This window comes from Ochlerotatus camptorhynchus, unplaced genomic scaffold (assembly GCF_037179485.1).
Source record: "Ochlerotatus camptorhynchus isolate MF236.1 unplaced genomic scaffold, CSIRO-AGI_Acam_v1.1 ptg000316l, whole genome shotgun sequence".
NCBI lineage: Eukaryota > Metazoa > Arthropoda > Insecta > Diptera > Culicidae > Ochlerotatus > Ochlerotatus camptorhynchus.
In genome coordinates this window covers 3,473,244-3,486,120 of record NW_027040804.1, presented here as the reverse complement: position 1 = coordinate 3,486,120, position 12,877 = coordinate 3,473,244, and the positions used below count along the sequence as shown (strand labels likewise).

The 12,877-nt window shown below is 36.0% G+C and overlaps 1 protein-coding gene and 1 long non-coding RNA gene across 3 annotated transcripts in view; one reads left to right on the top strand and one right to left on the bottom strand.

Moving 5' to 3' along the window:
• The window catches only part of LOC135707717 (uncharacterized), a 335,458-nt gene that overhangs the window by 301,281 nt on the left and 21,300 nt on the right, over window positions 1-12,877 (bottom strand). The window lies entirely within an intron of this gene.
• The window catches only part of Mad (Mothers against dpp), a 112,471-nt gene that overhangs the window by 81,047 nt on the left and 18,547 nt on the right, over window positions 1-12,877 (top strand). The window contains exon 1 of one of the 2 annotated variants that reach the window (XM_065229575.1): window positions 7,465-7,498. The exons of the other annotated variant lie outside the window; for it this stretch is intronic. Coding sequence (XP_065085647.1) covers window positions 7,480-7,498 — 19 coding nt within the window. The 5' untranslated portion in view covers window positions 7,465-7,479. Of the gene's footprint in view, window positions 1-7,464; window positions 7,499-12,877 lie in introns of those variants that run through there. 2 annotated transcript variants of the gene reach the window in all.

The following is a 12,877-nucleotide window of genomic DNA, read 5'->3' as shown; positions in this document are numbered from 1 at the left end:
GTTTTGGTGCAAAGGTAAGTTTTAAATACACATTTTAATTATATGTTTTGTGATATTGTCGTACAAAACTAACAATTGGAAAATATTTTCTATGTTTCAGATTACAAAATGAGTAAAATAAGATGTATTCGCCCATTCAAAGACATTCAGTGTTCGAAAGAGCTGCGATATCTCACGGATGGTATCATCCAAAAACTAAAATCAATTGGATTTTCCAAGGTATCCACACTGAACACCAAGGATTTTCGTGTTTGTTCGTCTTGCCGTCTACATATTGATTCAAGAGCTCACCTCACCCAAAACGGGGAACAAAGCGTAGCCGGCGGCTCAAGGATGCCAACTGTTCAGACCATACCTGATGTACCTGATTCGCAAAGCTATGAAAGTTTGGTCACGATACCATCAGAGTCAACGCTAAGCACAATTAAATCAAATGAAGACTTCACGATGCCTGTAGACGTCGAAATATTCAACCGAGGAATAGCAGCTATTCGTGTTTCGCCTATAGATTTAGGTAAGGTTAAAAATGTTCACTATCCTGAAAAAAGTGCGCTGAAATCGTCGAAGGTGTACGAAGAAATCTTTTTAAATTAGACGCTAAAGCAGAAAAAGCAAACGAGTTTGATGAAGTCATAGAAAATATGAAAATTAAATTTTTAAATTCAGCCACAAGGCAAGAAAAACTATCAATTTTATCATTGTTGCCAAAATCATGGTCAGTACAAAAAATTGTAGACGAATTTAAAACCAGTAGAAATATGGCATCAGATGCAAGAAAGGAAAGCTTTTAGCTATTTGTGACTTTTCTGAAAATTACAGCTTCGTTTTGCAGGATGAAGTTCAATCACACCATTGGAACGTGCAACAGGCCACAATCCATCCTTTCGTAATATATTATACTGAAAATATGCAAATTAAACATTTTAGCTTCATTATAATTTCTGAAGAACTAAAACATGATTCAGTCGCTGTCAATTTGTTTATTGATAAAATGATAAACTTTTTACAAATTGATCAAAATAAAAACATAAAAAAAAATTATTTTATGTCAGATGGTGCTGCTTCACAGTATAAAAACCGAAAAAACTTTTCTAGCCTTTGTAAATTTAAGTCAAAGTATGGTATTGACGCTGAATGGCATTTCTTCGCAACATCGCACGCCAAAGGTCCATGCGATGCTATTGGAGGTACGATAAAACGCATGGCTACCAGAGCAAGTTTAGCCAAAGAACGCGAACACCCGATAAAGACTGCAAGAGAGTTGTTTAATTGGGCAAACAAACGAAAAGAAGAAGAACTTACAAAGTTGTCATTTTGTTATTCTACTACAGAAGAATACGAAAATATGTCTTTGCAGCTAAATAATCAATATAATAATGCAAAAACAATTCAAGGAACTCTAAAATTCCACTCATTTCTTCCTCTATCAGAAAATACAATAAAGGCAAAGCTTTATTCAAACTGTCCTGACAATGATGCCAAAATATTCAATATTGTTAAGAAAGTTGTGTAAACAATAATTTTATAAAAATACAGGAATAAAAATAAACTGATGATATCCAACATATAATGTTATTTTTTATTGCGCACAATCACCATCCCTGAAAAATAAGCTTAATTCGCTCTTTTGAATCTTGCTAATTGAGGAGCTTACATTTGCAGTTCTCAAAAAGGTGTATCTCGAAATCGAGTTGTCTCATCGGTTTGATGTCTGTGGCGATGTTCGGCAATAGAGAGAAAATATGCACAGTATAAACGCATCCAGTTTAAATGGATTAAACTGTTAGGCGATATGCAAGAGTTGAATGCACATTTTCAGCACAACGCACCAAAAATCACTTGAAGAAATCATTGTTCCTGATAGTGGGATTTTGTAACTTGTTTTTCAAAATACTTTTAAGGCAGAGAATTTCACTCGAATCTTTAAGCTGTCAGTGTCATTTTAACTCAAAATTTTCCAATCTTTCCGAAAAAATACTTTTGAAACTGGAAAAACACGGAGTACATCCGAAAAGGGCCAAAACTTATTAAGTTATCAAAAAAAACAATATTAAATCAGTAATATTTTCTAAACGGTGCATCTTAGAAAAATGTTACCGAAGTACTTTTTGTTTGCAAATTTGATGTACTTTTATAAAATTAGGGTGACAAACTTTTTTGACTTTTCTTAATAGCTTTTTTGAAAATTGTATTTTTTTAAAAAATAATTTTTTTCATCGTAACCTATTTTTCTCCAGAACAACCTACTGTGCACTAGATAGCATTTCAAGTCAGCTATAACATAAGGATAATAAAAAAATTATTGACATGTCACTTTAAAGGGAAAATTTATATTTTAGTTCAAAACACAAATACCAAACTTTTTTTTTTACCGTGCATATTTTCTCCATATAACACCAACAATTGTCTAAAACTTTGCCCAAGACACCAAACCAATCGGACAAACCGTTTCCGAGATACAATTTTTTGAAGATATCATGTGCATTTTTCATAGGCCCTTTTCATAAGTAAGGCTAGGTTCAAAATGGCGAACCAAGTATGCAAAACGGCGTTTTTCTTCCACAAAAACTTGTATGCAAGGTTTCATGCAAATCAAAAAAGATGAAAATTACTCGTTGCTTTAATGATATGGAACCGCTCTATTTTTCTTTTGACCGATCTGATGACCCCTGGAGTGCGTGCCGATCGCGGACGTCCACTTCCTGGCTTCCGTGGATGTGGTCCAGCAAGGAGAGAACGTTTAATTCGATGAACAGTGGACCGGTGGAATCCTACGATCTTTGTTATCTCTTTCACTGACTTTTGGGCGAGAAGCAAACTGGTAACAATTTCTTTTGCGTACATTTTTGCAAACTTTTAAAACGAAAATCACTGTTTTGTTTACATCACTTGACAGTAGAGATTCTAACGAATACACGCATATAAAATAGTGGTAAAAACAGTTTTGAAATAAACCCAAAAATAAGCTGTAATCAATGTCGCATTTTTTTATGGGTCATACTGTAAGTGGTAACATTTTCCTCGTTTTCTTATACTACGATCTACAGTATGCAAAAAAAGTTTATCCACCCCCCTACCAATTTACATTATTTTTGTTTTTTTCTGGTGAAAATCAGTTTAATTTTATGAGTTTTCCTCCATGATTTATCAATTTATGATTATTTATCACGTTGCCATTGAAAATACGGCGTTTATATCTTTTCTTGAGATTTCATGTGATAAATTATGAAATAGGACAAAAAATTACGCAAAAAAAGTTTATCCACTCCCAAACGGATACTACGATTTAAGTGTGTTTTACAGAGTTTTAGTGTGTATTCTGCTACTTTCTCGAATGTAAACATTCTGTCTAGCTGTAATTTAGTGCTCTTGAAGTTTTCGTGCTCAAAATTTCAGTTTCGTGTTCAAAATTGGAAGTTATTTGTTGCAAAATGCCTAAAAAGTACAAATTTCGTTCAATATCCGAAATTTGATTATTGAACATCACAAAACTGGCAAAATCTACCGTGATATTGCCGATATTGTCCAGCTTCACAAAGATACGGTCGCTAGAATTGTGCAGATGTACAAAAAGCATGGTTCTATCTCACCAGCTAAGCGATCGGGCGTCCTTAAAAGACAACTGGCCGAATAGACAGAGCTATCATGAAGAAGGCGGAGCTGGACCGGGGAATATCAGCTCCGAAAATTACGAAACAGATTGAAAGCGAGTTTTCCATTCAACTGACATCACAATTCGTACGAAATCGTCTTCATAAGAAAGGTCTTAAGGGCAGAGTTGCTCTTAAGAAGCCAGGGTTGTCTGCAAAAATTTTCAAAAAAAGTTTGAAGTGGGCCCAGGACCACATTTCATGGTATAAGGTGATCTTTTTCAAACTTTCACCGGTTCGCCGCCATTTTTTGTGATACCATCAGACCCAAATAGCATTACTTTCGTCTCATCTGACCAGATCACCTTATTCCAGTCATCACTGGTTCTTGAGTGAGTTTTAGCCGTCGATTGTTGCCGCTCATCGCGGTTTGGGAAGTTCTGTACCTTGTATGTATGTAGTCCAGCTCTCTTCTTTGCATTCTGGACGTAGCTCTGCGACATGCCGATCTTTTTAGCCAAATCACGGCTTGAGACGTTGGGATTTGCTTTAATCATCCGCTTCACCTTTCCCCCCGTCTTTTTGTTTCCGGTCCCGGTTGTCTTCCAGCTCCTTTGCCGTGGTCCAACGTCAACCGCTCCTGGAACCGCTTCAACACTCTGGAGACGGTTGAATGGTGAATGTTCAACATTTTTCCCAACTGCCGGTGCGACAGGTCAGGAAATTCCAGGTGTTTGGAAAGAATTTGTTCTCTCAACTCGCGTTGGTTCACCTCCACTTTCGTTGAATCGAAAAACACGACTTCGAGTTTGACAGCATGTACACAATACACATCAATGAAAAAGTGTGCAAAATTTGGTTGATTTTTACCCAATGGTAAAAAAGTTATGCCCTGTTGAATGTGTCGCAATAATTTCGTGTTCGCCCTTTATGAGAATTGAGCGAGGATACTATCGGTAATTTCGACTGTTATCTTCGATGATGAACATAAAATAATTGTTTTGCAGCGAGTAAGAGCGTACTTATTACAGTATCCCCCGCTAATCCGACAAATTTGATAATCTGACTGTCAAGTCCATACAAATCAAAGTTACCAATGTAATAAAAGCTCCATAAGAAACCGTGATGTCGGATTAAGGAGAGCCGAAGTAGGGGGCTGTTCATTGACTACGTAGACGGTTTTTTTTTTATGATTATTGACCCCCTCCCCCTGCGTAGACAATTGTCCATACAACATGTTATAAATTTGTATGGGCCGTGGATAATTGTCTAATTTTCGAACAATTCGAAGGTGTTGTGCTTCTATTGAGCTTTTTGACGTTTAATCATCTTTCTCTATCTACTCATTTGGCTAAATAAAATTCCCGGAGTTTTCCAGGTTTTCGGATAATTTCCATGTTTATAATAAGAAAGCTATTTTTTATACATGACTTATTATATTAGTTTTAAAGAAACAGCTTTACAATAACAATAATTAAATGTTCAGAGCAGTTCCGTTAACATTAAAAAAATGCATAAATTTTAAAGAAGTTGCGAGAACCTCAGCGAATTGTTAAAACTTCAGAGAAGATCCATGGTCGTTAGGAAAATTAAGGAAACTTTGGGAAGTCCGAAAAAGTGCAGGGAAGGTTATAAATATGATGGGAAGTATTGTGAGCATCAGGCTAGTTTTAAAGCTATAAAAGAGCGTTAAAGAAGTTTTATTAAAATTTTGGAAAATTTCAAGTAGAAGACTATTATTCCATATTCATCTAAGATTTCTCTTGAAAATTCACTCGGAGTTCTCCTCAGCATTTCGATGGAACTATCTTCCGAATTCAATTTTCTTGTAATTCACCTGGAAGTTCTTCTCAGTAATAAACCCTTTGGAAAGATTATCTGAAATTTCCTTTTGGATCTCACTCGTTCCCTTGAAATTCTACTCACACTCGTCACAAATTCCTCAGATTTCTCCTCATAATTTGTGCGGCATACTCCACTGGAATTATTTATTATCAGATTTAATTGTAATCCTCCTATTAGCATCCCCTCAACCCCTTAAGTATTCTCCAAAATTTCCAAGGACTTATGCTCCGGATTCGTTTTCTCCCACAAACTTCATGAACTTATCCTCAGAATGCGCTTTGAATTTTCCTCTGAAGTTCACAGGAGCTCTTCTCCTCAGAAATTCATATGAGTTTTCATTAAAATTTACTTTATGTTCAATTCAGAGTTTACATGAAATTGTAATAAAAATTACCTCAGGCTTCACATGAAATCTAAAATTCATCAGAACTATTTTGAAAGAAAATTGGACTTGATGTTTTCTCAAAAAAATCCAGAATTCCCTTGGAATGAGTTCCTTAAAAATTATAATAAAACTCCATGAGCCTTTAAAACTGTGCAATTTTTCACCAAATTCTCCAAAGTCCAACATTTCAAATCTCTGAATTAAAAAAAATACTTGTTACTGACGATTATTGCACTCTGGATCAATAAAGTTCAATGTGTGACTTGAAATAACGAGGAAAATTAAATGTTTGCATTTTAATGTTCATTCTTTTCTTTAAAATATATTTAGTAAGAAAATCATTAAATTACCTGAGTAATTATGAGATTCCCTGAGACATCCAGCTATTTTCAGGAACAATCAAATTCCCTGAAGATTCCCGCATTTCCAGGTTTTTCCAGGTGGTAGACAACTTTAGCTAATACCGTGAATTTGATCATAAGCTTTCTATTCAATCTTTTGCTGTGAAGTTTCATATCGTACATAAGAATGATAATAAGTCTAAAACATCAGGCTTTTCTTCTGTTAGGTCATTTTTTAGTCACACATAATCATGTCAATCGGAGAAGGTCGAGTCTTAAATTTTTATATTTTCATCCTATTTGGCCTGGAGCTTGTCCCATATCAAAACAACTTTTAGACTTATTTTATGCAGCGTGAGACCCTTTGATGGCAAATCAAATTTCAAGCTTGTCGCACAGTTTTATTTTACCGGCCCGTTCAAATCTCCAACAGCGGAATCCTAAGTCTTCCACTCACGCCCTACCACAAGCCCGTTTCTGACTCTCGTTCGCGCGCAAATTACCCGTTAATGGATGTGAATTATACAATTTATAAATAATAAAAACGATTTAGTTTTATCATTTCGCTTACGTCTGCCATTCCGCGGGGGGGGGGAGGGGGGGGGGGCGAATGTGGCGGAGGAGAGGAAGGAGTTTACAACCAATGATGCGTGCAGTAGTGTATGTATTTTTCTTCTTGTTTTCGATTCCGTGGAAGAAGAAATGCGCGCTACTGGTGTTTGCTTGAATTCGCATAAATAAATGTAGTCCGTTCCGCCGTAGTAGTTGGTGGCCGGAGAAGAGGAAGAAAGCTGTTTAGCTGAAAGAAGAGGAACTTGCCAATCGCGGAGAAAGAAGTGATTTACAACAAGTGATATGATTGTGCGTTGTGTTCTTCATTTTTTTTTTACTTGCCCCGCCATGCGTGCTTCCACGGACTGTCATCTCCCGTCTTAACCATGTGTATGAATTATTGAACATCGGGCGAACCCTAGAGCGAGCGTACGAACGAACGACGATAACAACAGCAACAACAACGATGCCTTTTCAGTACGAAATAGGCACAAGATATACTTAGCTAGTGGACAAAAAAGGAGGAAGGGGGTACCCACTGGATAGAGATATGGGGTTGAGATTTTGCGATGGTCGTCGGCGGTCGATGTAAAGTGAGGCCTGAGAGCAAAGTGGTGAGACAAAAGAAACTAGTTACGAGAGTTTGATCGAGTGCACCAAGGGTTTGGGTTTGTGCGTGGTGGAAGCACGGCTTTGAACGTGAGGACCGATCGAGTTGGAGTGCGGAGAAAAACGGCCATTAGAGTCAGGACGGCTTGGATGAAAAATGGCAAATTACACGAATGGTTAGTTTGTGAAGTATTACAGCTTTGATATATTAATCTACGAAGGTTTGTTGGCCTTGGGGTTGTTTGTTGTTGTGTTATTGTAATGAAGATTGCGTTCAAAATTCCCGATGAGGATCCCAATCCTACCAAATTTCTATTATGTCCATTCAAGGGAAATTCCTAAGTACGAATAGAAATGTTCGATGATGAATTGTGTTTGTGTTTATCTGTTATTTTGAATTCGCAATAGTTCTCTCTTCCTCCACATAATACCTCAAATCTACCCACAACAACTGTATGATGATTACGACGTTGGTTCGAGCTTTTATCCCGCGGCTCTATCCGCCTTTTTTCGCCTAACCGGATTTGACTAGCATATTTTTCGGTGACTAATTTTGATTGATCTTGCCGAAGTAGAATACTCAGAATCATCACCAGGTTTGCGAGTCGCGTGCGTAGAGGAATTTTGCCAGTTTTCTCGCCGGTCTGTGATGAACCTAGGTTGGGATGGCATTTTTTGCACCTCTCTCTGAATCTCATTTTGAATACCGCTATGCAAATGAGCCGATAAACTTCTGTCTATGGATTGCTTTTAGTTTCATTCGGCTTATGGATTTTCGCTCGCTCTGCTGCTGAGATGTACAAGCGAACGGCATTTGTGGCTTTTAGACAAGAGTAACACCGGTAAGTGGTTTGCATTGATCAAGGTCATCTGCTTTCCAGGCTGTCGGAATTTGTAATCTCTATTTCGCTGTTCCACGAAATTCTAGCACCATTTGCTATTGTTGTTCCCTATAATTATTGAGACTGAAGTTTCAATACCTTGATAGATAAACAGGAACAACAGCCCACTTTGCAATAAGTGTTACGGCAAAATGTACAATTAATATAATGAGCATGAAAACATTAATTACCAGGTACTTATTACTTCATTTAACACCTGCAGCGCTTGTACTGCTTTCGAGTTAACGATTCAGTTTACAGGTTTTATTGGATTATGAATTGCTACTTTTAAACTATGAATTAGTAACTTTTGCAGTTGTGGCAATCCGGAAGTAAATTTGATCACTTTACTTAAAAAATAATGCAACACAAAAAAAAAAAAATATACCCAAGTACAACAAAAAGAAAAGTATGAAATTTGGGATTTCTGGACCCGATTCTGATGCATTAAATTCTTATGGGAGATGTAGGTTTAGTCTAACTTCCACAATTATATTTTATAAAAGATGCAAAATTGCGCCTGAATGTAGGCACATTTTTTATGATCACAGTTTTTTTTTTGAAATTTTAACATTTTATCGTCAACTTCAGTAAATCTAAGTCCAAAATTGTTTACGTCGCACGATAAAAATCCTGTATAGTTGCAAGTCATCATTTTGCACGAATGCAGGTAAGAGCACAAATCGGTCCAAGGTGACTGCATTGGTGCACACCAGAAGACCTTTGGAAATTATTGGATTTCTTTGGCTCAATTTTGACAAAAGCGGTTGTTCCACAAAGGTACGGTTGGAGCCACGAGCCAACTTGGGAAGCCAAGGTGATCCAGCTTTTTCACGGCTACCGTTGGAACTATCCTCCGAAATAAATTTTCTTGAAATACTCCTCAGTAAGAAACCCTTTGGAAAGATTCTAAGAATTTCCATTTAATTCATTTCGGATTTCCTTTTGAATCTCGCTCCTCCCCTTGGAATTCTACGAACATTGAAAGTCTCATAAGAATTCATTTGCATTTTCCCTCAAAAATTCCTCATAATTTGTTTGACAAACTTTCTTGAAATTCTTTTCCGAATTCCTTTGAAGATCTCCATGGAGTTATTCTCAAATTTTTTTGTAATCCTCCTTTTAGCATCCCCTCACCCCTAAAATTTCCAAGGACTTATGCTTCGGATTCGATTTTTCCCGCATTCTTCATGAAGTAATCTTCAGAATTTTCTTCTGAAGTTCACAATAGTTCTGCCACTCTGAAATTCCTATGATTTTTCATTAAAATCTACTTTTAATTCAATTCAGGGGTTTCTTGAAATTCTACTCAAAAATTCTATTCTAAAATTCCTCAGAACTACCTTGAAAGCATTTGATTTTTTCTTCTTCTTTTTTTTTAAAGTCCAGGATGTCACAAAAATTGTTCAAATTTAAAATTTGTGAGAAATATCCATACTCATAGAAAAAAATCAAGCCTCTAAATTTTTTAAATTTATTTTTTATTAAAGATCAATCCACTCTCAGGGTGTCCAAAAATATTTTGACGGGATTACCAGGAAAAATCCATAAACCTTAATTTATGTTCAATTTTATTTATTTAATTTAATTTAAAGGTTTGTGAAAAATAAATTTCTGAAATTACCATCATCTCTGAGACATGCAGATTTCAACTTTATCAAATAATGTGTTACTATCCCAAATGGTTTAATATAAACCTATTCAAAATCAATATACAACTTTGTTTTCCCACAATCACCTTGGAATTCTGATTAGAATAATCATGAGATACTCCCTTAGAACTCTTCTCATACCCTTGGAATTCTCTTTGAAATTCCCTTGAAACTCCACTAACAATCTCTTCGGAATCATCCATTTGCTGAAAATTAATTTCCTTTGAAAATATTCTCAAAATATTAATCAAAACTTCCCTCAGGAATTCCAGTATTGTAAAATATACTAGACTAGAAAACTTTCGTCAGGAATACACCAGTCTATTGCTTTATAAATTATCCTCAGAACACCTTATAAAATGATAATCATTATCTTTGAATTCTCGCCAAAATTCTGTTGGAATTATTTTTAAAATTCATTTGCTAATCTATTCATGTTCCCCATAAAATTCAATTCAGAATCACTTAAGAATTCGCCTTGATCACAATTTCCGTGGAATTATTTTTAGAATTATCTAGGAATTCAATTCAGACATTCTCCCCATAAATTCCATGCAATTCATCTCAGAATTCCTTAGGGCAGCTTTTCTAAATCTAAGGGTCGCGACCCACCAGTGGGTTGCGAGCTGCTCGTAAGTGGGTCGCAGGAATTAAAAATTAATTATTATATGGACTCAAAACTGAGTTGAAATTTGCACCTATTTGTTTATAACGGCTTAAATTGAGAATTTTTAATAAAGTATCTCAACATACACTTTGAATTCGATTGCGATTTTCCAAGTAAAATTTGACTCCGCTTCTCGTGATCCAAATTCGATTGCACTTTTCCAAGTAAAATTTGACTTCGCTTCTGGTAATCCAAATTCGATTCCGATTTTCCAAGTAAAATATGGCTTTGCTTCTGGTAATCCAAATCGATTGCGCTTTTCCAAGTAAAATTTGATTTCACTTCTCGTAATCCAAATTCGATTTCGATTTTCCAAGTAAAATTTGGCTGTGCTGCTGGTATTCCAAATTCAATTGCACTTTTCCAAGTAAAATATGGCTTTGCTTCTGGTAATCCAAATTCGATTGCACTATGCCAAGTTAAATTTGACTCCGCTTCTCGTGATCCAAATTCGATTTCGATTTTCCAAGTAAAATTTGACTTTACTTACCGTAATCCAAATTCGATTGCGCTTTTCCACGTAAAACTTAATTTGGTTCTCGTAATCCAAATTCGTTTGCGCTTTTCCAAGTAACATTTGGCTTTGCTTCTGGTAACCCAAATTCGATTCCGATTTTCCAAGTAAAATATGGCTTTGCTTCTGGTAATTCAAATTCGATTGCGCTTTTCCAAGTAAAATTTGATTTCGCTTCTCGTTATCCAAATTAGATTGCGCTTTTCCAAGTAAAATTTAGCTTTGCTTCTGGTAATCCAAATTCGATTGCGATTTTCCAAGTAAAATTTGACTCCGCTTCTCGTGATCCAAATTAGATTGTGCTTTTCCAAGTAAAAATTGACTTCACTTCTCGTAATCCAAATTCGATTTCGATTTTCCAAGTAAAATTTGGCTGTGCTGCTGGTATTCCAAATTCGATTGCACTTTTCCAAGTAAAATATGGCTTTGCTTCTGGTAATCCAAATTCGATTGCACTATGCCAAGTTAAATTTGACTCCGCTTCTCGTGATCCAAATTCGATTTCGATTTTCCAAGTAAAATTTGACTTTACTTACCGTAATCCAAATTCGATTGCGCTTTTCCACGTAAAACTTAATTTGGTTCTCGTAATCCAAATTCGTTTGCGCTTTTCCAAGTAACATTTGGCTTTGCTTCTGGTAATCCAAATTCGATTCCGATTTTCCAAGTAAAATATGGCTTTGCTTCTGGTAATTCAAATTCGATTGCGCTTTTCCAAGTAAAATTTGATTTCGCTTCTCGTTATCCAAATTAGATTGCGCTTTTCCAAGTAAAATTTAGCTTTGCTTCTGGTAATCCAAATTCGATTGCGATTTTCCAAGTAAAATTTGACTCCGCTTCTCGTGATCCAAATTAGATTGTGCTTTTCCAAGTAAAAATTGACTTCACTTCTCGTAATCCAAATTCGATTGCGATTTTCCAAGTAAAATTTGGCTGTGCTGCTGGTATTCCAAATTCGATTGCACTTTTCCAAGTAAAATATGGCTTTGCTTCTGGTAATCCAAATTCGATTGCACTATGCCAAGTTAAATTTGACTCCGCTTCTCGTGATCCAAATTCGATTGTGCTTTTTCAAGTAAAATTTGGCTTTGCTTCTGCTAGTCCAAATTCGATTTCGATTTTCCAAGTTAAATTTGACTCCGCTTCTCGTGATCTAAATTCGATTGCGCTTTTCCAAGTAAAATTTGATTTCGCTTCTCGTGATCCAAATTCGATTGCGATTTTCCAAGTTAAATTTGACTCCGCTTCTCGTCATCCAAATTCGATTGCGATTTTCCAAGTTAAATTTGACTCCGCTTCTCGTGATCCAAATTCCATTGCGATTTTCCAAGTATAATTTGACTTCACTTCTCGTAATCCAAATTCGATTGCGATTTTTCAATTCAATTTTGATTTCGCTTCTCGTAATCCAAATTCGATTGCGCTTTTCCAAGTTAAATTTGACTCCGCTTCTCGTGATCCACATTCTATTGCGCTTTTCCTAGTTAAATTTGACTTCGCATTTCGTAATCCGTATTCGATTGCGCTTTTCCTGATGAAAATATTAAACATTGTTTTTTGGGTTGGTGCTAAGTAGTCGTTGACTACCCACAACCACAGCATTGTCGCTAGCTATGAAGGCTTTCTAGGGCGATTCAATGCTATTTTTTAGCGTTTTGAAGACATTCTTGGCGTTTTTAGGGTAATATTGGTGGTGCACGTATCTGAAGCCTTTTTAATGTTGGGCCAATTTTTTATAACAATATTGATGTGTTGCGAGATTATATATTTCTCAAAGAAGGTCGCAGTAAACGAAACTTTGTGAACCACTTCCCAAGACATTATTTAAAAATTATTTTAGA